The sequence below is a fragment of the Prunus avium genome, chromosome 2, assembly GCF_965620075.1.
Source record: "Prunus avium chromosome 2, drPruAviu1.hap1.1, whole genome shotgun sequence".
Lineage (NCBI taxonomy): Eukaryota > Viridiplantae > Streptophyta > Magnoliopsida > Rosales > Rosaceae > Prunus > Prunus avium.
In genome coordinates, this window is record NC_142285.1 from 25,993,999 (window position 1) to 26,019,747 (window position 25,749).

Here is a 25,749-nt window from a genome sequence, read left to right on the forward strand (position 1 = left end):
CAACAGTAACACATCAGCAATCACACTATACAGATATACTACATCAAATGGAAAATCCCAAGTTTCAAGATTCACATATCCAGACCAATCTAAGTGCAATTGGTACAAACCCAGATGACTGAGCATGAATATTCAACAAAACCTAACCCAAAGCAATTAAAGCCAAAACGAATTTATCACAAACCCAAACAATCAAAATATAACCCATTTCACATAATCCCACTAATTTTAAGAAAATAACCATCAACACTACCTTTTCGAGGTTGGCAATCCACTAAAGATTCAAGGTTGCAAGCAGCTATACCTAAAGGGAGGGGTTCGCGATTCCAAACAGGGAGCAAGAGACCGAATAGAGGGAGAAAGATACATAACAAAGCTAGAGAGAGAAAGAGCTGCGCTATGAGAAAGAGAGCAAAGAGAGAGACACAGAGTTGCACTAGACACAGAGAGAGCCAAGAGAGAGAGAGCCAAGAGAGACACAGCGAGCTGCTTTAGACAGAAACCAAACAGAAAGAGAGCTGTGCCAGAGAGAGAGAGAGAGCTGAGTGACCTAAGAGAGAACAAAATTTCTGAATTTGTGAAAATTCAGCAATAAGTGGACAATAATTTTATATTTATAGGTGATAGTTGTACAAATATTGGGGGGTGGTATTTTTAGTTAAGATTATAAAATTGGGGTATATACCGCTATTTCCCAACATTTTCAAGGGTTTCAAAAAAAATTTCAATCCGCCTCTTGCTTTCCTGTTTCTTCTTCGTTCTTCCTCTCTCAGTCTCTAGCCTCTGAGCCTCTCACTCTCTCAGACTCTCTCCAGATTTCACACGAATCACGATCTCAACCACTATCACTCTCTCTCTCTCTCTCACCCGCTCTCTCTAAGTGACTCAGTCTCTCTCTCAATCGCTCTCGCTCGCCTCTGCCTCTCTCGCTCTCTGTCTCTCGCTCAGCCACTATCGCTCTCTCTTAGTCATCAAAGGTCTCCCTCTCTAGATTTTTGTTGGTTTGAGGTAATAATATTTTGAAACCCTATTTCAAAATTTAAGGATTTTTGTTGATTTTTGTTAATTCTATTTATATATTCTGACTTTGCATATATATTTTTTTCTGGACAAAATTGATTTGAAGGCAAAGTTTTTCCAGATTGGCTTGCTGGCTGTGTTTATTTCTGGTATGGAATTGTTGCAGATATTGAGTAATAATTTAATTTGTATGATTGGTTGTTGTTTTGGTTGCTATATTTATTTTTGGTTGCTGTTTGAATAAGAGCTGCATTACCGTTGAAAATTGTTGTTGGTTTATACTTGTATTTGTTGCTGTTTTGTACTTTTATTTTTGTTGTTGTTTCAGTTGCTATAAGAATCATGAATTATGAGCATATAAGAACCTTGAGGAAACAAAAAGGTTGTTCTATTTCTAGCTTTTCAAGTTTGTCTGCAACAAGAATCTATAGTAAACAAATTCAGGGTATGCATTAATGAACTGAATTAATTACTAATTAACAGGTTGAAAACCAAGGATTAGCATGTGAACAAGTGGGGGATGAAAATGGATTAATTTTGGAACAGCAGTGTCTGATAAAAGTACGATAAAAAGGAGAGTACACATGCTATCATCCTACCAGGTCCAGCATGGAGAAAAACTCCTTTTGAGGAGTGTGGTTCAGGTAACATGGTCTTATTAATTATTTGCTAATTAAATCACTAATTTAGTAGTTAGATGTCCAAATCATTTTCTGGACAGAATTGTTGTTGGTTTATACTTGTATTTGTTGCTGTTTTGTACTTTTATTTTTGTTGCTGTTTCAGTTGCTATATGTATTTTGGTTGCTGCTTTATTTGCAATATTTGTATTTTGGTTGCTGTTGTATTTTGGCTTATTGTTTTTGGTTATTGAAGCATTAAATATTTTCATTTTCGTAGGGTATTATTAATTTTATGGAAGGAGAATCTGAAACCCTGTTTCAACTAACCCACCACCACCACCACCACCACCAAGTCCACACTTGTGTGTCAAATATGAGCGACATCTACAATATAACCTGATGTAGCCGCTGCATCTGTCATTTGAAACAAATAAAAGCTAGCTATTCTTGAACATACTGTAGATCCCTTCCACTAGCCCCGCGCCCAGAGCCAAACAGCTCTATTCTGTCATCTCAGTACAAAACTCATCCATCTCCGCCCTCTCCCTTCTTCATTTCTCTCAAGAATTCAAGAGCCTTGTCTCTCTTTCAACACATTCATGTGGGTTCATCTGTGTAAAGGCGCCAGATCCAGAAAACCCTCAACAAAATCACCATCCTCTGCGGCTTCGTCTAAGAGACCAATCGGATCCTTGCCGAGAACCGTTCCGACCCCAAAGACCCGGATGAGCGGATCCAGACCGAGATCAACCACAACACCACATACACTCTAAGTTCCCGAGCTTGGTTAACGGTAAGCCTCACATTTTGCTTGTAATCGGGTCTCAATTGGGGGACCATTTTTTTTTGTTGAAAGTAATTAGAAACAAGATTGATTATTGTAGACTTCATGGCTCGATCTGTAGTGGCTAACTAAACAACTTCGTTTGACGGAAGCAGCAATTTTTGCTTCAGTTCATGTTGAATTTGCACGATAATATCGATCCCGATATTTGGGCGATATTTTCGACATTTTGACGAAATGTAACTGGTTTGTTCCCAAAATATCGGCAGTCAAAAAAACCGATATTATCGCCGAAATCGAAACGACGTCGTTTCATTACAATAAACCTAAAAAGAAAAGGGAAATAGCGGTATATACCACCAAAATTATAATCTCAATTAAAAATACCACCGGCTCCCAATTTTTTTACAACTAACATCTATAAATATAAAATTATTGTCCACTTATTGCTGAATTTTCACAAGTTCAGAAAGTTTGTTCTCTCTTCGCACTACTCAGCTCTCTCTCTCTCTCTGGCACAGCTCTCTTTCTCTTTGGTTTCTGTCTAACGCAGCTCTCTGTGTCTCTCTTGGCTCTCTCTCTCTCTAGCGCAACTCTGTGTCTCTCTCTTTGCTCTCTTTCTCATAGCGCAGCTGTTTGTCTCTCTCTTTCTCCCTGTATTCGGTCTCTTGCTCTCTGTTTGGAATCGGAACCCCTCCCTTTAGGTATGTCTTCTGAATAGCTGCTTGCAACCTTGAAGCTTTAGTGGATTGGCGACCTCGAAAAGGTAGTGTTGATGGTTATTTTCTTAAAATTAGTGGGATTATGTGAAATGGGTTATATTTTGATTGTTTGGGTTTGTGTTAAATTCGTTTTGGCTTTAATTGGTTTGGGTTAGGTTTTGTTGAATATTCATGCTCAGTCATCTGGGTTTGTACCAATTGCACTTAGATTGGTCTGGATATGTGAATCTTGAAACTTGGGATTTTCCATTTGATGTAGTATATCTGTATAGTGTGATTGCTGATGTGTTACTGGTGTACTGCTGTTGCGTTCCTCTTATTTCACTGTCGTATTGCTGTTGTGTTGACTTTATATTGCTATTATATTGTTTTTATATTGTGGTTATATTGCTATTGTATTGTATGTTTATTGTGGTTATATTGTGGTAATGAAATGTTGTTTTGTCATGGTCAGAAATGGAGACAATTGTTATTCTCGTGTGCTACAATGGAAAATGGGTCACCTCGAAGAAGATGTGCAAATACAAAGGGGGTGAGTCAAAAGGCTTAATAGTTCCACGGACCATCAAATTTGCTGAACTGTTGGACCGTGTGCATCAGATTGGTAATACAAACAGCAGCGAAGACAAGGTTAGCTTAAAATTCTCAGTTCTGGTGGCCTCGAATGAGTGGAAGCACATAAAGATTGAGGACGATGATGATGTAAAATTTTTTATGAAGTACAATTCTGAGGTAACACCTTCAAAACTAGCTCCCTTACTCGTGAGTATAGAAGATAAAGGACTGAGAAATGATGTAGTTGATAGTATGCATATCACGACAGATAGTAGTCAGATGGGTCGTTCTTCAGTTGCCATTGTTGAAAGCAATGAAGTAACTTGGAATAATACAAATGGCACTGATGTGGGAGGTGAAGTAGGGACAGATTTTATGGATATGATTGATTTTAGCGAGGTGGATCAGATGCATGGTGGTGACAATGGTACTGAAAGAAATGAAGTGTCAGTGTACTCTGCCCCTCCTATTTTGGGCTGCTTGAACACATCTGCCCAACTGCCAATAATGCGTTTAGGAGGAGAATCTGAACCCATTCGTGAATATTATTCGAATGAAATAGGTAAACAGAACCGGTACAATGAAGCCGGTGTAAATGATGGAGAAGTATATTTGGATGGGGGGTTTTCGCGAAGTGATTGGAATCCGAAAATTACAGTTGGGCAAATTTTCTCTACTAAGAAAGCATTGTTGACGGAGTTACAGTTGATGGCATTAAGAGGCCACTTTGAATTTAAGGTGCAATCGTCTTGCACTAAGAGGTTGGTTGTGGTTTGTTGTCAACGTCCATGCCCATGGCGAGTCCGAGCATCGAGATTTGGAGATAACAGCTTCATGATTGTGAGGTGTACAACTATCCATGAATGTGATTTGAGGGTTGTAAGTGACAACCATCGTCAAGCAACTGCAGCACTTGTAGCCACTTCATTTAAAAGGAAGTTTAAGGATTCTCGGACAATATACACACCAAGTGACATTATGAGAGATGTGAAACACAACTTTGGTTTCAGCATCCATTATTCGAAAGCTTGGAAAGCAAGGGAGTTAGCTCTATTGTCCATTAGAGGATCAGCGGAGGAGGCATATTATATCCTTCCAGCTTATTGCTATGAATTGGAGCGTATGAATCCCGGCACAAAAACACACATCCAAACTGATGAGAACAATCACTTTGTGTATTTCTTTATGGCGGTTGGCGCATGTATTAGAGGGTTTCGTTCTTCCATGCGCCCAGTGATAGCCGTGGATGCCACTCATCTAAAATCCAAGTACAAGGGTGTTATGTTTGTAGCAAATGCATTTGATGGTAATCGAAATATATATCCTCTTGCTTTTGGGATCGGGGATTTGGAGACGGATGCATCATGGCATTGGTTTTTCACTAAACTTCATGAAGCCATTAGTGAGTGTCCCAATTTTGTTATGATTTCTGATCGCAATGTTAGCATAGAGAATGTGTGGAACAAAGTTTTTCCAACGGCGCAACATGGCATATGCTTTTATCATATGAAGGGGAACATGAAACGCACTTGCAAGTTGAAAAAGCATGATCACATACTTATGCACTTTGAGAAGGCTGCGAAATCTTATTCCATTGCTGAATTTGATTGTCATTTTGGCAAGATCAAGCGAAAGGAACATGTTGCTCAATATCTTGAAGACGCAGGGTTACATAAGTGGTCTAGAGCTCACATGGATGGACGCCGCTACAATGTAATGACAACAAATATTGCGGAGTCAATCAACTCAGTCCTTAGGTTTGCAAGGATGATGCCAGTGGTTCATTTGATAGGGGAAATTATAAATCTCCTTGTGACATGGTTCACCGAACATCGTGACTTGGCTTTGAATTGCACAACAACATTGTGCCCCAATTTTGGAGAGAAGAAGTTGAGGAACAGGTTGGAGGATGCTGCAAGGATGAATGTGGTTAAAGTAAATAATGCACAGTATAATGTTTTGGACGGTTATATGGACGGCCTCGTAGATTTGACGAACAACAGTTGTAGTTGTAGAAAGTTTCAGCTTGAGCAGCTACCTTGCAAGCATGTAGTTGCAGTTTGCCGCTTCTTGAAAGTAAATGTATACTCAAAGGCTTCTCGGTATTACACTCGGAAAACTTGGATGGATGCTTATTCGGATAGCATCTACCCGGTACAGCCTCACGGAAGGTGGGATATTCCTGAAGATGTTGGAAGTCAAGTTGTGCTGCCTCCCATGGCAAGGGTCATGCCAGGCAGACGAAAGAAGTTAAGAATTCCCTCGCACGGAGAGGGCACCATTACAAGAAAGTGCTCAAGGTGTGGTTCCGGAGGCCACAATAAAAGCACATGTAAAAACAATATTCCATTGCGCAATGTATCTTAGACAATATGATTTGTGTTGCTTTGGTAGGTCATGTAAACTTTACTTTTATTTGTGGTGGTTTCGTGTTATGTTGAATGGGAATTGTTTTAAATTTGCATAATTTGGGTTGCATTGCTACAGCATGCTGTATTGCTTCCAGATTGCTATTTTATTGTACTTTTATTTCACTGGTATTGCTTCCAGATTGCTATTATAATTTGAGTGCGAAATTGAAGGGCCTGGAATGTAATTCCAAAAGGATCCAAAACATTAAAGTTCTTAGAATTCCTTTATTACACAGTTACCCTGATACTCCGACTAAACCTTCTTTTCTGATTACAAATTCGGCGGATGCATAGGCCAGATGTGGGGCAAATACAAGGTGAAATGTCCTATGTGTTTGACTACATATAGTTGTTGAAGGAGCATTACGAATGTTAACCCCAATAGATTGCTCATGTCTTGCCAAGAACACTCTTGAATTTATGCAATGTGCCCAAGCCAGTCCCAAAGCTGGACTCACCCGTCTGCCTGATGTGTCCAGGGACTCCAAGTTTCCCAACCTCACCCCATTCACTCCATCATGTGGACAATAAAATCCACCACTTGGTTGGTGACAACCACCGCCAACCCAAACTTATTTGCTAAACCCTTCAATGTCCCAGATATGTTGAAGAACATTTCAGACCGCCGTTTCAAATCGGCCGGTGTTGTCTGATACTGTGATCGGAACAATGCAGCAATGGAATCAATGACAATGAGTTTGACAGGTAGGCGGGTGTGAACAATGACAATAAATGCTTCTATGTCTCCAAGGACATGGATGAGTTCTTGAGCATCATGAACACCACGAACATATATGTCTTCCAATGGCTCCAACCTTATTAAGTTGGGGTATGATGCATGATAAAGGTTGCCTAGTTGTTGCAATCGACGAAATGAGAAGCTAAATTCTGTGAATATGTAGACGGAGGAGCCCCCTAGTCCGCCATGTGAGGGTGGGAGCTGAGCTCGTACCGTAAGTTGGAGACAAAGCTGCGTCTTCCCGGAACCACTCTCCCCTACCAATTCTGTTATGGAGTTGCAGGGTATCCCACCCCCCAAGCAGTGATCTAGTATTGGGCATCCAATGGATAATTTAGGGGTTGAAAAAGGAAAGAGCATGAGGTTTTGGGGTGTCATGTTTCTGTAATTTAGGGGGGGATGTGATGGTGCCACAAGGCATGCATTATATATATAGAGTTCATTTTGAAGGTCTGTAATGTAGGCCATATGTCTTTTAAGGGATGTATACTTCATCCTTTTTCCAAGTTGTAATTATTATTATTTTTTTTTCACCAAATTGTTGAGGACCAAATAATTTGAAAAACATTCTGATGCAGTACGTACTGTAATAGGATCATATTGTAACTCTATCATCTCTCTATTGTACTCTTATTGACATAATATTGCCATTATGCGCTTGTTTATTGTATAGTTATTGCTGCTATATCGCCACTCAACTGGACACCGATAAACTGTATACGCACAAATACAAAAAGAGGCATGATCATTCCATAAAATCCTATTTCCAAACTTACATAATACAACAACAGGCCACCCCATGGTTACATAATACAAAAAGAGGCCACCTCATAGTTCCATTTCCCTACTGTTGACACATTCGAAGTTTGCATACTCTTCAAGTGCGGCGACCACGACCCATGAAATTCATGACCCCGCCCACAGTGATGTTGGCCCAGTTTCCTGCCGGATCCACTATTTTTGCAAACTTACGAAATAGTTCAAATCCCCTTTCCACTTGTTCTTGCTTCAACTTGGCCATTTCTTCTGAATCCTTGAATACCATAATTGCAGTGGTAGGGGCAATTTCAATTTTTCCTTTGATTGCCTTTATATGTACGAGATGCATGCGGGCATGATAACGAGAGCGAATTGTGCGCTTTTTTATGACATCCCATCTAGCTTGGCCCTCCACAATTTTTGATACTATGTCTGCATGGAGATTTTTCCAAAACATGGTATTGCCTCGACATTGCTGCATGCCATGGACCAAGTCTACAGTGAGTGAATTGGGTGACTTGGCTTCTGTTTCAGTCTCCCCTCCTTCAGTAATTGAAAGCGTTGGGTTTGGTGTGAGGTTATGGTCCATGGTCTTCGATATTTATTGTAGGCTGGTGTATGACTTAATTGGAAAAAAGGGGGACTAAATGTGATGGGAGTGAAATCAGTGGGGAAGGTAATGGCTGCAAGCAAGAGTTAATGTGATGGAAGCTTTCATTTCAAACAGCTGGGTTTATTAATATAGGCAGGTTTTAATGACCTAGAGTAACAGAGACAGTTAGTGGCGGGAGGGATTAGGGGGAGTCATTGGCGGGAGGGATTGGCGGGAGTCTTAGGCGGGATAGTATTGGGCGGGAGTTATTACCCAGTTGATTGTATGCCTTTTTGTAATATATTTCTATTTTGGATGTTCCGAAGTTGGTAATTTTCCCATTATGTAATCCAAATAAGGGATTTGCCTATTTGCATAATTGATCAACTCATTCAAATTGACCAATATGGTTATTGTCTTATTTCTCATTTCAGCAATCTCAATTCGTTTCCATTTTTCCATTATTCATATTTTCCTATTTTCCATGTGTCATCAAATTATGCAATTATCAAATTATCCATTTTTTCATTATTTGTGCCTATTTTGCAATTTCCCAAGTTTCCTTTTCTTCTATTTCCAGTTTTCCAATTTTTCAATGTTCCTATTTTCCCATTATGTAATTAAAAAAAGTTGCCTACTTTGCCTAATTGAGAAAGTAATTAAAATGGTCCAATATGGTAATTGTCTTATTTCCCATTTCCACAATTTCAATTCGTTTCCAATTTTTCTTTTTTCCATGTGTCCCTGTTTCCTATTTCCATTTATCCAATTTTCAGTTTTTGTCCAATTATCCAATTGTTCTATTAACCAATTTTCTTTTTTCCAATTGCCCTATTTTCTAAGTTTTCTTTTTATCCTATTTCCAATTTTCCAATTTTCCAATTTGCTAACTTTCCTTTTGTTCTATTTCCTATTTTGCTATTTTCCAAGTTGCCTTATTTGCTATTTTTCAATTATCCAGGTATCGAATAGTCCAATTTTCCAATTTTCCAATTTTCGAATTTTCCTATTTTCCAAGTGTCCTTTTTTCCTATTTCCTATTTCCTATTTCCAATTTTCCAATTTTCCTTTTTTCCAATTTTCATGTTTTCAGAGTTTCCTTTTTTTCCTTTTTCCTATTTTCCAAGTTTCCTTTTGTTCAATTTCGAATTTCGAATTTTCCAATTTTCCAAGTTGCTTTATTTTCCAATTACCCAATTTTCCAATTTCCTATTTTCCAACTGTCCTTTTTTCCTTTTTCCAATTTTCCAAATTTTCCAAGTGTCCTTTTATCCTATTTCCTAGTTTCCTCTTTCCAATTTTCCAATTTTCCAATTTTCAAAGTTTCCATTTTTTCGTATTTCCGATTTTCCAATTTTCCAAGTTTCCTTATTTCCCAATTTCCAAGTTTGCACTTTTGCACTTTTGCTATTTTGCAATTTTGGAATTTCCCATTAAGGTTTGCTTTTTTTCGTTTGTAAGCCAATTTTATTGTTGTTAATCTAATGCTGTACTGCTGTAAATTACAGCCAAGGAGTTAATGGTGTAGTTTGCAATCCCATCAATTTAATGCACCAACAAAATACCCAATATATGAACCTTGGTATATATAACTGCAACATAGGCAGCTTAATTAACGGGAAAGGTAAACATTCATATCAGTCTAACTCAAAGGCAAAGGCAAACATTCATATCAGTCTAACTCAAAGGCAAAGGCAAACATTCATATCAGTACTTCATATCAGTCTTACTCAAAGGCAAGCATTCTCCACATTCATATCAGTACTTCATATCAGTCTTACTCAAACGCAAACATTCTCCACTAAAGCTAACCATATTGTCCTTTACAACTTCAGACAGAATCTACGTTTATTTGTTTTGTTGCAGTCGGCAGCTGTGAATTGTAGTACTTCAATACTTCAATACTTGAAGATGTCTGATGTACGGCCTCCAAACGAGCAAGTGAGTTACCCGGGGGACATGCCGTGGCATGTGCCATTTCCATCTCCACCGCTGACTCCCAATGATGATCCCACTTCATCTGGAAGTGAGGCCGACAGCACTGATCCCCTTGACAAAATCTGTGCCGTGAAGCAGGAGCTCCAATATTTCTCTAAGGCAACAGCTTGGTGGGAGACCAAATGTGATCTTGATGGCCAAGTGATGGCAAACTTGGCCAACAAGTTGAACAAAGCATTTGCTGGAGAAGTGAAGCAAACTCTAAAAGCAAAAAGTCGAAGCAAAAAGTTAGAGTCGTTGAAGTTGAAACTGGAACAGCGAAAGAAAGATGCCGTCGAAAAATTCAAAAAATCTGAAGAATATAACCATGAAATGGTTGAATGTTTCAACAACGGCTTCGAAATGTTCCGAGATTATGCTTCAGTCATCTCACCAAACTACAATTGGAGTGAAATTGATGTAGGTGGTGTGTGGGAGGTGCTGAATATAGGTGGTGAGGGAATGGGTCATCATAGTCTCGTGCGTGCAGCGAGGACAAAGAACAAAGACATGGATCTTTTGATGGACCTGTAGTAAGGGTGAGTGCTGCTTCAGTTCATCTGACCCGAGTACATGGATCTTTTGTTGCCTTCGTTTTCCCTTCGCGGGATAGTATTGTTAAGGTTCGGGGGCGATTTGTTTTGCATCTGTGAAATGTACTGTAATGGATGTGTGTGTATTGTATGTACATTTACTTAATATTGCTGTTATATTGCATGTATATTGCTTAATAATGACTTTGTATTGTATAGATAGTGTATGAATATTGGATGTATAGTGTTAAACTATTGCTACCGTATCAACCATATATTGCTTCCGTATTGGCTCTATAGTGCATGTATATTGGTCTGATATTGCTATTAGATCGTATGTCAATGGCATTTGGTCTAATAACACTCCACTTCGTTCAAAGTAATCCTAATTTCAAATATCACGGACACGACAATTGTTATCCATCCTTATATTTCCCAAGTTTCCTTTTGTTCTATTTCCAGTTTTCCAATTTTTCAATGTTCCTATTTTCCCATTATGTAATGAAAAAAAGTTGCGTGCTTTGGCTAATTGAGAAAGTAATTAATATTGTCCAATATGGTAATTGTCTTATTTCCCATTTCCACAATTTCAATTCGTTTCCAATTTTCCTCTTTTCCATGTGTCCCTGTTTCCTATTTCCATTTATCCAATTTTCAGTTTTTGTCCAATTATCCAATTGTTCTATTAACCAATTTTCTTTTTTCCAATTGCCCTATTTTCTAAGTTTCCTTTTTTTCCTATTTCCAATTTTCCAATTTTCCAATTTGCTAACTTTCCTTTTGTTCTATTTCCTATTTCCTATTTCCTTTTTACAATTTTCCAATTTTCCTTTTTTCCAATTTTCATGTTTTCAGAGTTTCCTTTTTTTCCTTTTTCCAATTATCCAAGTTTCCTTTTGTTCAATTTCCAATTTCCTATTTTCCTATTTTCCAAGTGTCCTTTTTTCCTTTTTCCAATTTTCCAATTTTCCAAGTGTCCTTTTATCCTATTTCCTACTTTCCTCTTTCCAATTTTCCAATTTTCCAATTTTCCAAGTTTCCATTTTTTGGTTTTTCCGAATTTCCAATTTTCCAATTTTCATTTTCTTCTATATTTCCAAAGTTTGAATTTTCCACGTTTCCTTATTTCCCATTTTCCAAGTTTGCAGTTTTGCTATTTTCCTATTTTCCTATTTTCCTATTTTCCTATTTTATTTTCTGAAATTCCCAATAAATGCTTAGTTACATAGTCCTATTTTGGGTTGAAATCCACAAATTCCAATTTCCCATTAAGGTTTGGTTATTTCATTTGGAAGCCAAATTTATTGTTGTTAATGTAATGCTCTACTGCTGTAAATTACAGCCAAGGAGTTAATGGTGTAGTTTGCAATCCCATCAATTTAATGCACCAACAAAATACCGAAGTACATAGATCTTTTGTTCCCTTCGTTTTCCCTTCGCGGGATAGTATTGTTAAAGCTTCGGTGGCGATTTGTTTTGCATGTGTCAAATGTAGTCTGTAATGGATGTGTATGTATCGTATGTAGAATCACTTAATATTGCTGTTATATTGCATATATATTGCTTAATATTGCCTTTGTATTGTATTGCTAGTGTATGTATAATGGCACACTATTACATGTATATTGTCATACTATTGCTATCGTATTATCCTTATATTGCCCTAATATTGCTTCTATAGTGTACGTATATTGGCCTCATATTGCTATTATATCGTATGTCAATGGCATTTGCGCAAATAAGTCTCCACTTCGTTCAAAACCAGGATGATTTTTGGCATGCTTGGGCCAAATACAACAGAAAAAAATATCCATTCAACCTTGTACAATGGAACGCACAATAACCGTTTTACATGTCCTTCGAAGACCAGTGTGAAGTATCCTCGGATGGTACCGTACAACTCTAGGTCCATGCGGAATTTGATAGAAGAAAACTTATTCAGAATCTTTCATATTTGTAACCACTTTGCTTGTTATCGGAGGAAGAAACAAAAATAATCATAATAATAAACGGTGTGATTTCAATTATTTCAAAATATTGATGTCAATACTGTTTGTTTGACATTATAAGGGCATGTCTCACACAATTAAGCCCACAAAATAAAGTAAACATGCTATAAGCTCCACAGTAATATTGACTTCATCTCTATAATCAGAATAATGGGGGAAAAAAAGCACGGAGAAATACATGAAATGAAAAACAACTCGGCAGTGACTGTGAGATTGTGTACATAAAATTTGGAACAACGTAACCAATTAAAGCTAAGGCATCTCATACGTATGCCTACAGAAATCAATGAAAAAAGATAACCAATTATAAAAAGTTTCTATTGCATTATGAAAAACATACGTGTAAGGAATAGAAGTTTTAGAACTAAACCAAAAACTAAGGGCAGGACCATGCATTAATTTAGTGGTTATAAGCAAGAGGAAAAAGCACAAAGCATGCAAATAATTCATTTGAACACATAAGAGAAAGTAAGATACCAATTTGGCTGTCATTCCCCTTCAGCTGCCAGACGGCACACCTAAAAGAAAGTAACACAGGAAAATTTATATCCATTACAAAAAAACATAAATTGAACACGATAAAGCATCCTTCGACACTAAATGTATAGCAGTTTTTTCAATACCTGTCATGCGATCGCATCAAAGTCACCTTGTGATTGTTCTCCGGTTCCATTCAACAAAGACTGCAAACAAAACACAAATAAACACAAATCCATCAATTTTTCAGCAACAACACACAAGCTCCTAAATAAATAAACTATCTAACTGATCAAAACCCTAGTTTACGAAATGCATTACAAATTTACAAAGTCATAAAAAAAAAAACCGAAATAAAAATTTGGTACGAGTTCCACTAGCAAAGCAGAGTAAAAATTATGAAAATAGTACCTGAAGTCAGATAATTTACCAATCTTAAGCAGGATGGTGCTAGTATACCCTGTACACAGAGAACAATCACTCAGATCGAATACAGCTAAATACAGAAGGAAACTAATCCAATATGCAAGAGGAACGACGAGTGATTGGTACCTGCTCCAGCTAAGATCAGCAAACACAGTATGAGGTTCCAAATTCCAATAACAACATAATGCTAAGCAGAAAAGTAGAATTGCTGCCGACATTATTGAAAACGAACTAAGTCAAAACTAAATTGCGAAATCTTAAGAAAGCTGTATGCTTCAGTAAGTCCACTAACAGATTCCCAGTGCAGGAAATGAAATTGACCTATATCACATAAATTGCAAACAAAACCACAGACACAAAATGTGAACAATGGCTACAAAAGCATCCATAAAGAGCAACAATATTTATATATGGAGGTGTACAAAATAGGTAACCTTCAAAATCGAAACAGTGTGTGTGCCATGTAAGGCAATTAGCCACTGCTTCTAGACTGTACAATATTACACCTCACAATATACAGCAGGGCCAAAGACCCGGGTTGCTACACATAAAAACTACACCTAGTAGCTGTAGCAAAAAGGCAGGAATTTCCAGCAAAGCATCGACGTCTGCATCTTCATATAAACGAGTTCCTGACATAATTAATGAGCACAGTGAATTCCCAAGTCCTAAGTCCACACTGAACTAAATTCACAAACATGAAGACATATACCTCATACATATGCCTCCCCCCTTAAACCCTCTATTGCAAGCTTCAGTCTGTAATATTTGGTCTTCAAAGGGTCAATTGTATGCAACGAAATCCCAGCACTCAGATGCTCCAAGAATTTTACGGTCAGGATTCCGCAAGACGCACTGTCAAGCCAATAAGCTGGGAAATTAGAACTGCATTTATGTAAAATAGTTTCTAAACTCCACTAAATTAACAAACCTTACCCATCTCGTTGTTGTGGCACATCTCCAATGGTGCAAAGTGAGAATGCCGTAAAGCTTGACATCTGCAGCCCCCTTTGCTTCACCTCTTCAAGCTCAGAAGCTTCATAAAACTTCATATTGTACAGCACTTGTGCCAGCGTCTCGGAAATAGGGCGAAGCAGTCCAACCAGCTTCTTTGTGGTGGTAAAATCAGAGTACGAGTCATACACAGTTGCAGTATGATTGACGAAATCAAGTTCGATTGCAACCCAGTGGGACAATTGCAGATTATATGGAAAATATACCTTCCTAACTTTTGTCCAAGCTTGGCCATACCCGTGTTGCCACGTACCGCGCACATAGTGATGTATATTGTTCAGCTTGCTGGGTGTAAGGTCACTGACGTTTTCAGCAGCTGCCTTCTTCGCTCGACGTGTCTTGCCAGTCGCTTTGACCGGCTCTAGAAATTGCTGCACACATTGAAATGAAGCCATATTACATAATGACAATCAAAAGAAAATGAAGCAGTGAATGTTAAATGGTAACATGTTTACCTGCAAGCAACAATCTGCCGTTGTCCACTGAGTTCCAAATACCAACGGATGCGCGAGTTGCCTTTTCCGGATCAGAAAGGTTGCCATGTCCAAGTGCTGAAAGTTCACGTATATAATATCAGCCCAATTTCATACAACTTTACACTTAATAAAGGTTAGAAAACAATTGAAGTCTCGTAATAAAGTAGAGAATTGTGTATTCTTACCCTTGAGCTAATCCATTCCGTATCATCGATCAGTTTGTAGAAAAAATCAGCGCCCACCGAACATGACTCCAACTGCACCTCCGCACTACAAGAGGCAAAAACGTAAATTCCCGATCAGAACTTAGGTGGTAACAGTTTTCACAACATATATAAAATAATATTGTCCCATTTAAAATAACAGTTTTCAGAACTTAGGCAAATACGTAAATTCCCATTTCAAATCGTTTATATTGTAAATAATAGGCGTATACATGCTGTCAAATTATACTATAAGCACATTCGGCCGTGAGCAATCAATAACGTGGCCGTCATGCGGAGGCCCTACGGGCATAAGTTGAAATCCGGCTACAGTCCGGCTACAATGAGGGAGTTATATATGGCCCTTACGTCAGACAAATATAGAATTTACTTATATGTAGCAATTAGGTGAGACAAATATAGAATTGTTGCTAAGTAGGAAGCTACTTCACTGGGGAGTGGAATAATTTTGCCTCAATTGTAACAAAACTTTCCAATTCTACATATAAATATGAAGAAACATGATAAAACAGGAAACAAAAAACTTGTTAGATTTTATCTCCATGCCAATCATCTTGACTTTATTTGTCTCCATTTTTGTCCCCTTGAGCACCAATTGAGAATTCTTAGGTAAACTACTTATCTCTATTTGTTTCTCCACTTGAAATTGTAACGACAACCAAGCAATTGTATTTGTCTTCTATTTCAACTCTGTTTTTCTTCACTTCAAATGTGACCATAAGTTCAATTCTTTGTTCGAGTAATAATTTGTTTCAGATTAAGAAACTCTTTGAACACATAACCATAATCCAAGAGGTAACTGCCATATACAGTTTAAAAACATCCTCGACTGCATTAATATTTTTTGTTATCAATAGAAACGTTTTATTGATAATCAAGAGGAAAAAACATCGATTAAATAATGAAAAGGAAAACTCCAGAACAACTAAAGAAAATCTAGGCAGCTATGACTGAAGATAAAACTATAGGAAGAAAACAAGACTTTAGGTAACATCATCTTAAGACAGCAGCCATGTCTCTCAAGATTATAGAGTAATTATAATCCTTCAACTGCCTAGAACCCGATGCCCAAAGAGAAGCCCGGAATTTAACTCTATCCCATAACTCCTCAGCCCTTACTCCTAACTGACCCTGACAAAATCTTCGATTGCGCTCCATCCAAATGTTCCAGATCCTCGACTGCATTAATATCACTGAGGAAAGACACTAGCAGAGTCGAGGAACATGAGGAACATAACATGGAGGAGAAGACCAGATGCCATGGGCGGAAGGAGCCGCTATTACAACCCCTTCTAAATCTCTTTTATTGTCTTCTTTTGAGTCTAAATGTTATAATAATAAACTACAATTCAACATTTCTTAGTACCTATATTTAACAAAATACATTTAACAGCAGCAGTCAATATTTGTTTGCTTTAACAAAGTGTGAATTTTGTTCATCACAAATATACACATGTATATTAAAGCGAACTTGGTAATTCTCTCATTTCTATATCAGCACATACTAGCATAACATGAAGATTGGATTTTGAAGGTAAAGAATCCTAACCTGATCTCATTTTTCCACCCAATGCAAAACTCCATTACTGCCTTCACATGTTCAATGGGAAGGGGTTTTGATGGATCAAAACATGGCGGGGTTTCAGTCGCATCCGACACACTCATCGTCCTCTTCTTCCTCAACGGATCAGTAAATGGACTACACAAAGTGTGGGACGGACGCTTCTGTCTACAGCCTTTACCTTTCTCTTCTTTTGTTTCAACACTTTTAGACCCTTCTCCATCACCAGCCATACTCACTTTGGGTATACTTGGAGGATTGATCGGACCTCCCGATGCCATACTATCACTTATTTTCCAATCTTCTAACAACAACATCAGTCTTTTGCAAATTTCGTCACACCCGGCCACATCTTCCGGGGTAGGCAGCTTCTCGAGAAGTGCATGCTCAGCTGCTTCATGCACTTCTAAGTGAGGAACGGAAGTCACCATTTGTGCCTCTTCGACTACCAAGGCTGCGGATGGTTCGGCTCCATCACCGGGGCTTTTTGTTTCCATTGCTGCCGGTTCTATATGCGGACTACCATAGTCATGTAATGGTCCTTCATTCATATGAGGACTACGGAGGTCCTCATGTCCTTCCCCACCCTCATTCAACCCACTATTCATTTTTTTCAGCTGCTCTATCTCCCCCTTGAAATACTGTTCCATGGAAGCTAGGGTCTTGCCAAAAGCCTCCACTGACTTTTTATATTTTGCAGACTCTGTTTCACGTTTCAAGGACTCCGTCCGTACAATTTCTTCCAACTGATGCACTCTCTTGCGAAGTCCTCGATTCGAATCGGCTACTTTGGCCAATTCATCCTTTGTCCTTTCAAACTCACGCTTCAAAAAGCGTAAATCAGTGGACGCGATTTTACCCTGCATTAAGTTATAACGCAAATGTTACAATATTTCGAAAATATTTCCCATCAACAGCAGTGTTTTTCCTATTGTATTATGACGTATATATTGGAAAAAATGTAATGCTTGCCTTAGAAGACGATGGACGGCTAGCAGTTTCAGCAATGTCCTCGTCTTTTTCTTGCACAGAGGGAGAAGTGCTGGTTTTCGGTTCTTCGTCATCGCCAAACAACTCAACAACTTCTTCAGTGTCGTCGACATCGTCACCCCAACTCCAATACGGCTGCTGCTTCTCAATTACAGATGGGCGGAGAGGTTGCACATCAACCTGCAATTTAGAGAGACAAAAAACATATTATTAAACCTATAATTTGAATCAGAAGCATAACATTAGTATTATAAACAGAACTAACCTCTGCATTTTCAAAGACTTGACTCATTACTTCGTGAAAACGAGGCAAACTATTGATTCTCCATTGTACTATACGAGGGACTTGGGCATTCTGTTCGCACACAACGATATGCAATGCAGCGAATGCTGGAAACACCTCAAAAGTCCATATCTGTTTTCAAGAAAAATATATCAATCACTGTAAACAAAGTAAATGGAACTTATACATAAACGGATATTTCCTCACCTGAAGTGCAAAGCCAAATCCTTTTATGTGGTACTCCCTTGGTCTACCACTTGCCATTGTCTTGGATTGCTTTGCTGATTTTTGGGTTTTTAAGGCTTTCTGGGGCACTTTGACTCGCTGGTACTCTGCGCACAGTGCCCTCAACAATGACGAATTTGTCTTGGCATATGACACAGCACCCCACGGATACTTCTGGAAGTCTTCAACATCTTCGGCCAATTTCAAGTAGCGCATGTCAATGTTGACATGCTTTTCACTGCCCAACAGCACAAAAACAGCGAAATATAACAGCCCAAACTTGAAGACGTCCTCCTCATCACTGCAGTCGATGAAGGCTTGTTTGAGTTCGAAAAGGCTGACCGTTTTATTGTTGCAGAAATACTTCTTCTTCAATGAGCAGTTGTCATTAGTTGCAGTCGGAATGAAGGGAAGCTTTCCAAACTGCAACCCTGTGATGACGCAAAACTGCTGCGCTGTGAACTGTATGACCTTGTTGCCAACGATGAATTTGATCCCATTGACTTGAGAAACTGTCCTCGGGTCTGCCTTTCTCAACAACAAGCCATGGATAATTTGTGTTGTCCACTTCAGGTCCTCAATTACTAACAAATGGCCAAAACAACTGTCCTTGAACCTTTGTAACTGTTGCCCACTAAATTTGTCCTTAATTGTACAGATCGCTGTTTTTGTATGGGAAAGGGTCAACGCCTTTCCCTGGATTTTTTCATCCGCAGCAATCATCAACTTTGCTTTCGAGACCATATTTCCCTACACACCACCATTATACAAATAATTTCAAGCCTTTTAAATATACACAATTACAAGCAATAAACACACAATACAGATGCATCTCATGGCAATATGCACTAGATATATCAGTGATAAACCTACAATACAGCCCCAATAGAACTTTATATGCATTCATGTTTGTTCACCAATGGCCCATGACAGAAAAAATACACATTCATTGTGGAATCAACCCTTATCTTTTCTCTCCACAAGTCTTGCTCTTATATTTTCCCATTTCCTTCTCTTATATTTTCCAATTTCCTTATGTTACATTTTCTGTCCACAAGCCGTGCTCTTATATTTTCCCACGTCCTTCTCTTATATTTTATCTTCAAAAGGCTTCCTACAAAAGTTTTTCCCATTTCATACACCTACAAGTGCAAAAAATGGGAAAAACTTTTGACTACAAAGTAACTACGGAGTGAAGTGAAGTGAAGCCTATCGTCCAATTTGACACAGGGGGGTAATAATGACACATTGTGCAGAAAAACATCATTTTATTTGAAACAAACAATGTAATTCATAAGCAGTGAACAGTGTGGATATCAAAGATAATTTAATCCCAATTGCCATTAGTTAAACCTCAAACTAAATATGTTGTGTATTCCAGGTTGATTCAGACATTGTTACATGTCAATAAATCAAGAAGTTGCATTACGTAACCACAAAAAACATGCTGAGAAATGAGAGGCATCACAAAAAACAGAAATCTAACCTCAGGGAGTCTGACAACAAAATATTTTATGTAGTCCCGTCCGCTATTCTTTACAATAGTCTCCAAAAGATAAAGTTATGGTGACTTCTGCTCACTAGAAACCTGCAAATTCGTTTCTACAATTAGATACGAAACACTAGTTACATCCAATATTGTTTGAACAAATAAGTCACTGATAAACCAACGGCCTAACACGAAACTGCTTCCCGAATGAGAAGGGAAATGGGAAGGAGCTGCTATTTCAGTATAGGCTCTTCAAATCCATTTAAAAGATAGCACAAGCAACACATCTGCAGGTACTGTAACTTCTAAACTAGCCCATTGTGCACCAAAAACTAATATACATCCCCGCATATGGTTCTTTGCCCTTTGTTTACACATTCAATATTCATCCCCAAACTGAAATTCCAAATAATCACAACAGAATATGAAAAACAAAGATAACTTATCCATATCCAATATGCAACCCTGAACCCTGAAAAACCCCTAAACCCTATACCCATTTCAGAGAACTCACTAAACCAATTTCAGAGAAAGCCCTAAACCCTAAACCAATTTCAAACAAACCCATAAACCCTAAGCCGTAATAAAATCTCGATCAACAGTACTTGGTTCAGGTAATCGATGGCATGCATCTTCAATTAACGGATTCCGCTGGCAGAGGAAGAGAGAAGAGAGAGTGAGACCTCAGCGACCAGAGACTGAGAGCGCGAGAGACGGAGCCAAACAGAGACGGAGCGAGACGGAGCCAAAGAGAGACCTGATCGCGAGAGGTGATTTACAGAAAAAGTGTTAGCTGAGCAATAAGTGTACAATAATTGTATATTTATAGATGTTAGTTGTAAAAAAATTGGGAGCCGGTGGTATTTTTAATTGAGATTATAATTTTGGTGGTATATACCGCTATTTCCCAAAAGAAAACACGCGAGTCGTCTTCCTCACAGAGTCGCTGCTAATTTGCAAAATTTCTTCCGGTTCAGAAGTGTCCAGATCTGGCTCGCTCCGCCTGGCCACGCCTTGCAACGCCTCCTTACGCCTTCCCAGCGCTAAACGTGCAACTCTCGAAACAGCTGACCGCCTCGAGCGATTTCCTGCCGCCTCGCTCCGACGGGCTCGCCGACGCGCGCGAAGGCATGCCTTTAAAAACACTGATTTCTATATGATTAGATATTAATGTATTTACATATATACTAGATTTTTATACGTTTAGGGGCAACATTTGAGGAGAGTGAGTTATAATGCTCGTTGAGGGGGGCTATTTTCTTTTTATAAATTTTATTTCCTGTTTTGATTAATTTTCTGTATTGAATTGATAATTAACCTTGGTTGTCATTTCCTTGTTTTATTTTGATGTTTGCAATTTTTTGTGTGCAATTTCCCTGCAACTTTGTGTTTGATTAGCTGATTCAATACTTCTTCATTTTGAATCCACTTTTTGTTGTTGGTTTGCATTGTAATTCCTAGGTGTTATTGTTTGTCTTAAATGTTGGCTCTACTCAAATTCGTATCTTTAATGTTATTGTTTTTCTTTTTCTGCTAGAATTCAGACATGGGTAAAGAGGAAGGCCCAAAAACCACAAGGAGAACAACCAGATCCTCCGCTGCAGCTACCCCTTCAAAGAATGTAGTTGACGAAACTAATGCAAGTAGTTCTCAGCCGCCAACTCTCAGTGACCTTGTGCTTGGAGAAGAAGGAGAATCCTTTAGCTTGGATGATCTGTTGTCTAGTTTTCCTGGTAGATGTAATCAGATCCAGGAGCTTCTACAACTTCTGGGCCCACGGAACTCTCCCATGCTTCCTATCTTTGTATATGGAGTCACTTCTACCGGGAAAACTAGTATGGTACTAGAGACATTTAGGCATCTTAAACGTCCTTTTGTTTATTCAAGCTGCCTTAGCTGTTATAATCCCCGAATCTTGTTCGAGTCTGTTTTGAATAAACTGTTTCTTCACCGAAAGAATGCTGTAAATGGTTATTCAAGTGCAAAGCACTGTGAAAGCCCATCTGATTTTGTTAATTTTCTTCGCGAAGCCTTGGTTAGCATTCTTGGTAATCTTGAGGGAAACTCGGGGAAATTAAGCTGCAAAATGTCCGGAAAGGCTAATGGAAATATGATCTACTTGATATTTGACAATTTGGAGCGTGTCAGAGGATGGGAAAAAGGTTCTACCATATTACCTTTACTATTTAATCTCTATGACATTCTGAAAATGCCTGAGGTTGCTCTTATCTTTATTAGCAGTGCCTCACCGGATACATATTACTCAAGTATGGGTTATGTGGAGCCTATCCCTATATATCTTCCTGATTATACTCAAGATGATCTTCAGCAAATCTTCTTGAGAAACCAAGCAAACAAAAAGCTTTATGCCTCTTTTCTCAGGTAAGAATAATAGTTAGTCTTTTCTCTCTGCACTCATGTTTTGCCTTTTGTGTTTATGTTGATGAATTCCCTTTTCTTTCTGTTAGTGTCGTGCTAAGGCCTTTCTGTAGAATTACCAGACGGGTGGATGAATTGTCTCCTGCCTTCTCACTATTATTCACAAAATATTGTGAGCCTGTAACAAATCTGGGTGTTGTTCCCAATAAAGAGTTGAACCAAAGGCTGTTTCATTATTTTCGGCCCCATGTTGCTCCTTCACTGAATGAGATATTTAAGGTTTCATCTCATCCATCCACTGAAGTTGAAGTTAGGGAGACAAAAGGAAAGGGCAGCACAAGGAAATTTGGAGATTGCGAGGTTGATCAATTAGATTTCCATATGCCTACTTCTGCCAAGTATCTCCTTATTTCAGCATTCCTTGCTTCAAGAAACCCAGCTACCCTTGATGCATCATTGTTCGATTCCACAGGAGGTTCTAATAGTCGAAAACGAAGGAGGAAGTAAGTGTATATCAAGAATAATTCTTGTTTTAATGTAGTTTATACTCTATAGGTTTAGTTGGTGAAATTCGGGCTTTGTATACAAACTCTAGCTTTGTATTCCATGCTATCATAAAAGTTAATACCGCATTAATATTGTCAATATAAGATCTGAAATTCCAAATTCCGGCAGGAAACCAAGGTAAAACTTAAGTACTTTCTAAAGAATGAAGATAACTATATGTCCAAACACCTGCTTCTGTTTTACCTTCACCTCACTATATTGATAACGAATACTTGAGTTGCTCTTTCTATTATGTTGTTTGGAAAGACCTGTAATTAAAATTTCTGACATCAATTACGAATATTGTTTTACTGCACTTTTGCAGTGGAGTGGTGGGAAATTCTTAAGATTCTCTTTACAAATTGTCTTCAAACAAAAATCTCTGAAAGATCTTATTAAGATTTGCCAATTGACTACCTTTGCACCTTTTGCTTTTCTTTCACTTGTTGGTATGCTGCAATGCACCACTTGTAAACACTGATTTCCTCTTAATAATGTTTCTTCATGACTAGGGCCTCCGAGAAGTCAATGGAACAGAAGGAAACTGCAGAACAGGAATTACTTCTGAATCCTGGAACATTTCCAATGGAGAGGTTATTAGCCATATTTCAGTGTATTACATCTGTAGGGGAAGGTTCTCTTGATGAGGAGGAAGAAGGATACGATGGGTTAGGCATTCGAAATGGGAATGGTGGGCTCATGTCCGATGTTCTCTTACAACTGTCCAGTCTCTGCAGTGCTAATTTTATTGTCACCGGTGGAAGCTGCCCACTAGAGGGCTCAACTCGATATCGATCTACAGTGAGTGAAGATATGGTTCTGAAGGTAACCTTAACACTTTTCTCAAATTGAAATTATACCAAAATTTTATGTCGTGTAAGATTAAGTAATTCTTTTGGAAATATAACATCTTGTTTATACATGGATTACAGGTAGCAAGGAGCATTAAGTTTCCTCTCTCAAAGTATATATACAGATAATTTGCTTTTTTGGTGAGGTATTTGTGATATGGTTGCCGATTCATTCTCCAGGATAAAGAAAATTCTCAAGCAGGAGGGTCAGATTGCCTCTGGTTTTCAACTAACATAGCCTCTACCGTGTTAAACCATCACTCCAAATTCTCTGATCCTCATATTTGTTGAGCAACTTCAAATGACTGGTATTGAGTGGATACAACTGATTGTTGCGGTTTTGTGATAGATGGGGATTGCACCATTAAAGGAGCTGGATAAGAAAAATGTCTTCAGTACTCTAGCAATTTGAACAGTTTCTGGAAGTTTCTGACAGTATCTTGGTGTCAAGTTTCTGCAGGCCTGCTATCTAACAATTGTAGTTAACCAGAGACCTTAACCAAACCTTGTCAATAGTCTAGTAAGTCCCAGGGCACAGAACTTGCTCGATGTTCAAATCTAGTGTAAACACTTAAAATGCCAGTGGTAACTATTCTTTTTTGAGATACTCTCAAGTAAATGCCGTTTGTTATGCAGTGTATGCGTCTATCGCGATTCGAGAATTGTTTATTGAGTTTTGCTTCCTTTTTGCTAAGTTACGCCTGAGTTGATTCTCTCTTTAGGTTTGGTTAGATGTATTGTAAGTGCTATTTGCAGAGAAGGGCAGGAACGAACTGGGGTTAACCTCACTCTGTTATATCACATGGCTGCATTACATAAAATAGTTGTTGGGGGCAAATTTCTCACAGCTGCAAGAGACGCCCATCACAGAACAGTGTATGGTTGCTATGCAAGGTGACTCACTGGCTCTCCAAAATAGTCTATGCTGTTCAATCGTGAGATTATTTTGTCTGCAATTTTGATTTGTTGAATATGACAGCAATGTGGTGGGAGGACTTGCCAATGTCTCAGCTGGCCTGAAATCCCATCTGAAATGCAATTTAGAGCAATGACTCGTTTGATGCTATATGACCTTTTTTTTTTGTGTGGATAAATGCTATATGTGGTTGAAATGGTAGAAATGTGTGAGACTCAGAACGTTGACTTTAGTTTTTATGGGGTCCCCAGAGGACTATACTTAATGGTCCAGCATGGGAGTTGGATCATCCACATGTATATTTCTTGGTCATCAATAGACAGTTGGAGACCTAATTTTATTTGGGTTTTGAACATTTTGCTTCATGATGCAATATGTGGAATTGATAGGAGCCGCCTGATCTGTGCATCTGTAAACTATCAACTATGAGAGGTTTGGCAAGTCCCAGGAATTGTAGCTACCCAACCTATATCATGTTGGACTTAATTTTTTTTCTTTTTTGGTTGAACTACTTAATTTTAACTTATTAGGTGCCAAAATCCCCATCTAAACAAATGGGGAACTGTAGGCCTTCTTGTGGAATGTCTCAATCCAAGCCATTCACTCCAAAATTTATGTTATTGTAAACCGTTTGTATTTATATATAAAATTAGGGATGTCATTAGTTCAACAAATAAAAGCTTGTCAGATGTGGATTAGATGGGTTTCGGATGAGATGGGTCTTTAAGTAGTTTTTTTTATATATATTTGATATAGTGACAGCAAAACAAACTTGTTTGCAATGTTTGTTTTTGGGGTAATGCTCTGTTTTCCTTAATTAACATGATGATTGTGATGTGATTCAAACTATAGAAAACAAGAAAACAAAGAGGTTCGCATCAAATAAGTTTGGGATCCAAGATTTTATGGTTTGATCAGTTACACTATTCTTATTTTTTCCACTTATACTAATGCATGAACTTGAATTAATTCTCACAAACACCCTTAAGTGATAATAGCATTTACCCGTGCATCCGAAGTTTTGCTTTCGCTTCCACCTCGGCCAATATCGTTTGTATCCAAAAAAGAAAAAACACAGCTTCTTATAGCAATTAGAATGAGTCAACTCAAGATTTGGAATTTGCTTCAAGTTCTGCATGTAGTCATCTGACAGATTATCTTATGGGTC

At 38.3% G+C, this 25,749-nt stretch overlaps 4 protein-coding genes and 1 pseudogene across 10 annotated transcripts; 3 read left to right on the plus strand and 2 right to left on the minus strand.

The window, feature by feature from the left end:
• Positions 1 to 1,522: 1,522 nt before the first annotated feature.
• LOC148296737 (uncharacterized) lies at positions 1,523 to 6,238 on the plus strand. Of its 2 annotated transcripts, none has more exons than XM_088248355.1 (2): positions 1,523 to 1,664; positions 3,604 to 6,238. In XM_088248355.1, the coding sequence occupies exon 2, from the start codon at positions 3,606 to 3,608 to the stop codon at positions 6,069 to 6,071; it is 2,466 nt and encodes an 821-aa protein (XP_088104481.1). In that variant the 5' UTR covers positions 1,523 to 1,664; positions 3,604 to 3,605; the 3' UTR covers positions 6,072 to 6,238. The 2 variants fall into 2 exon arrangements, with proteins under 2 accessions (XP_088104481.1, XP_088104480.1); XM_088248354.1 differs by lacking the exon at positions 1,523 to 1,664 and adding an exon at positions 2,295 to 2,436.
• On the plus strand, positions 1,524 to 24,359 carry LOC110760818 (origin of replication complex subunit 5-like). Of its 6 annotated transcripts, none has more exons than XM_021963146.2 (5): positions 1,524 to 1,664; positions 21,427 to 22,271; positions 22,358 to 22,771; positions 23,327 to 23,639; positions 23,747 to 24,359. In XM_021963146.2, the coding sequence occupies exons 1-5, from the start codon at positions 1,605 to 1,607 to the stop codon at positions 23,792 to 23,794; spliced, it is 1,680 nt and encodes a 559-aa protein (XP_021818838.2). In that variant the 5' UTR covers positions 1,524 to 1,604; the 3' UTR covers positions 23,795 to 24,359. The 6 variants fall into 6 exon arrangements, with proteins under 6 accessions (XP_021818838.2, XP_088104485.1, XP_088104482.1 ...); XM_088248359.1 differs by having other exon boundaries at positions 1,525 to 1,664; positions 21,434 to 22,271; XM_088248356.1 differs by lacking the exon at positions 1,524 to 1,664 and adding an exon at positions 2,296 to 2,436.
• LOC148296738 (DNA repair protein XRCC3 homolog pseudogene) lies at positions 6,352 to 7,418 on the minus strand (annotated as a pseudogene).
• Positions 10,117 to 10,716, plus strand: LOC148296739 (uncharacterized). The gene has a single exon (XM_088248202.1). The coding sequence runs from the start codon at positions 10,117 to 10,119 to the stop codon at positions 10,714 to 10,716; it is 600 nt and encodes a 199-aa protein (XP_088104328.1).
• Positions 14,341 to 18,184, minus strand: LOC148296740 (uncharacterized). The gene is made up of 7 exons (XM_088249603.1): positions 18,158 to 18,184; positions 17,875 to 18,072; positions 16,891 to 17,762; positions 15,303 to 15,387; positions 15,097 to 15,192; positions 14,564 to 15,012; positions 14,341 to 14,482 (listed from the first exon to the last, which is right to left on the minus strand). The coding sequence occupies exons 1-7, from the start codon at positions 18,182 to 18,184 to the stop codon at positions 14,341 to 14,343; spliced, it is 1,869 nt and encodes a 622-aa protein (XP_088105729.1).
• Positions 24,360 to 25,749: the final 1,390 nt, after the last annotated feature.